This window comes from Corapipo altera, unplaced genomic scaffold (genome assembly GCF_003945725.1).
Source record: "Corapipo altera isolate COAL_440 unplaced genomic scaffold, ASM394572v1 55, whole genome shotgun sequence".
Lineage (NCBI taxonomy): Eukaryota > Metazoa > Chordata > Aves > Passeriformes > Pipridae > Corapipo > Corapipo altera.
The window spans coordinates 6,513,965-6,516,577 of record NW_020884882.1 but is presented as its reverse complement, the minus strand read 5'-3'; the positions used below and the strand labels follow the sequence as shown (position 1 = coordinate 6,516,577).

The window sequence follows — 2,613 nt, the reverse complement described above, 5'->3', positions numbered from 1 at the left end:
AAGACTGCTGGGTGCCACTACAAGGGCCGTGACACTTTAGCTCCTGCCTTCCTCACTGCTTATGTGAAACAGAGGAGGTAGGGGATCCACACTTATCGTTCCTTTGTATTAACAAACCTTGCCTTTCAGCCTCAACATGGTGTGTGCAAACATAACTCTACTCTTCCCACCGCCAAGGACTGTTCCACGTCCTTTCAGTCTCTGTGTCATCTCCCCCGACCAGGGCATAAAGATGGCAGGGCTGACTCCCTCTGTCCTTGCTGTGTCCCTTGGTGTTGCCAGGCTGAAGCAGGACAAGGGGTGATACTCAGCACCCTTGGTATAACCTTGAGGGCCCAAGGGAAGCTGGCACTTGGTGCTGTACCTGCTGCAGTCTGCTGACACCTGCTCTCACCTGACTTGCAGGCGTCAGAGGCGGAAGGTGCAGACATGGTTTCCAGGACAGCATTACACCCTCGTATCATCACCAAATTCCCTTCTTCTGGGACATTTTATCTCTCTTCAGTACTCTTTCAGCTTTTATTATATCAGTCTCCTGGACAGGATATTACTTCTCATCTAAAACTGCTCTGCTGTTCAGGTGCAGGGACAGATGTGCCTGTCTTGTTTCAGAGCTGCTCTACCAACCAACTGATTTCTAGTATTGGGCATAAATTTGCACCACAGGATACCATCTTGGCTGCACTCCTGTGTCTCTGCCCTTCTTTTCAAGGGGAATTCAGTCCTCAGGGCTCCTCTTGTGCTGTAAGAAGCCGCCAGTCTGCAAAATCCTAGTGGCATCGTTGATGATCAGGAGTTTGGTGCTCAGCCGAGGTCACCCCCGCGAGCAGCCTGGGCCCTGTCTGCATTTGAGCCCTCTCACATGCCCCAGTGCATCGTCTCTAGTGCAGCAGAAGGAAGCCTGTCCCATGCATGGCAGCAGCCTGATTTTGGGGATGGTTTTATCTGCTCAAGCTCAGTTCTCAGAGAGACTGAGTCCCCCAGCTCAAGCACAGGACCACTTGTAGCTGGCACACAAAGAGAGCAGTGAAAACATGGGCGTGGTGCGTGGTCTTCTGGGAAGGACAGCAGAATAGCTGTCTGTCCATCCAGCTGTTCAGTGCCTGGAGAGACAGTGGCACCCTGTGGTGACACCAGTTCATCACAGTGTGTCACCTAGGCCTTGTTAGACGACACCTTACCCAGGTCCTGGGCTGCCTTCCCTCAAGCCATGGAATCATAGAATCGTTAAGGCTGGAAAATTTTGGATATTTGGAAAAGATTCTTCACTGAAAGGGTGCTCAAGCATTGAACAGGCACCCCAAGGAGGTGGTGGAATCACTGTCCCTGAAAGTGTTCAAAAATGTGTAGATATGGTGCTTAGAGACATAGTTTAGTGGTGGACTTGGCAGGGCTGGGTTAATGGTTGGACTCGATGATCACAGGGATCTTTTCCAACCTTCATGGTTCTGTAATTCTGTGATTTCTGAGATCATCAAGACCATGGTTGTCTTCAGTATCCTACAAGTGGGAGCATTTTGGGGGGGGTCTCTGTGCCCGTTTCACTCTGAGCACCAGCCAACTCCCCGTCATGTGCCACAGAGAAGAGGCTGAGCCACCCTTTCCTATTTATATCATGATGCTCCTGCTTTGCTATATTAATGCCAGTCTGAGTCATTCAGCTGGGCTCGTGGAAGAGCCATCTCAGATTGTCAGCTGCCTCTTCAGTCACTTTTGCTTCTGGTGTCTCCTGTTTCATGGTCACTGTCCCACACTCAAGTGCAGCCAAGAGCAGAAATAGCCTGATACTAAATAAGTGGTGAGAAACCCTTCAGAGAATGCAGGTCTCCAAAATCCAAACCACCTGCTGTTATGCAAGAGCCTGTGGAATGGAAGCATGTCACCTCCCTGCCAAACATCAGCCCGTTGTTTGTCTTGTCTCTCTAAATTCCTTTTCCAGTTTCTATGTGACAGGTGCTCTTTAGCTGCTCTCCCAAATGGCATTGCTTGCTGCACAGAACAGCTGGGGAGACAGATGTGTGTTCTCCAGAATGGCTCCGATCAGCTCCCCTTGACTGTTATCACATTCGAGCTCACACACCAAAAAAACAAAAAAAAAAAAAAAAAAAAAAAAGCCAGAACCTTCTTCTCACCTCTTACAGTTTTTGTGAGAATCAGAACAAAGGTGATTCAGCTGGGTCAGTGGCAAACCCGGTCAAGCCAGACTTGATTATAGCTGCTAAAGAGGCAGACATGGGAACGGGAGCTCCCAGTGGGATCTCTCCCGTGACTCGGGTTCCCGGTAGGAGGAGACCCCTCGAGCCCAGAGGCAAATGCCCAAATATTTGCCATTTTGCCGCTGCCGCTCCCAGGTGCCCGAAACCCTTTGGCCGGGAGTGACTGGGGACGTCCCAATCTCCCTCCCGCTCGAGGCTCCCGCCCCGCGTCATCCATATTCACAAGGGGGCGTGGCCAAACGTCCAGGCTATTCATTATTCATGAGGTTTCGCGCGCTTTTGACCACGTGGGCCGGTTTTCGCGCGGACTGCGGCCGGGCAGGAAGCGGCGGAGATGGCGGTGAGCGGCCGGGACTGGGACTGGGACTGGGACTGGGACTGGGACTGGGACTGGGAC

At 51.6% G+C, this 2,613-nt stretch overlaps 1 protein-coding gene across 1 annotated transcript in view; it reads left to right on the top strand.

Annotated features, from left to right (window-relative positions):
- Window positions 1-2,478: 2,478 nt before the first annotated feature.
- MCM2 (minichromosome maintenance complex component 2) overlaps window positions 2,479-2,613 on the top strand; it is a 12,769-nt gene continuing 12,634 nt past the window's right edge. Inside the window, exon 1 of the mRNA XM_027640329.1 lies at window positions 2,479-2,556. Coding sequence (XP_027496130.1) covers window positions 2,551-2,556 — 6 coding nt within the window. The 5' untranslated portion in view covers window positions 2,479-2,550. The remainder of the gene's footprint in view (window positions 2,557-2,613) is intronic.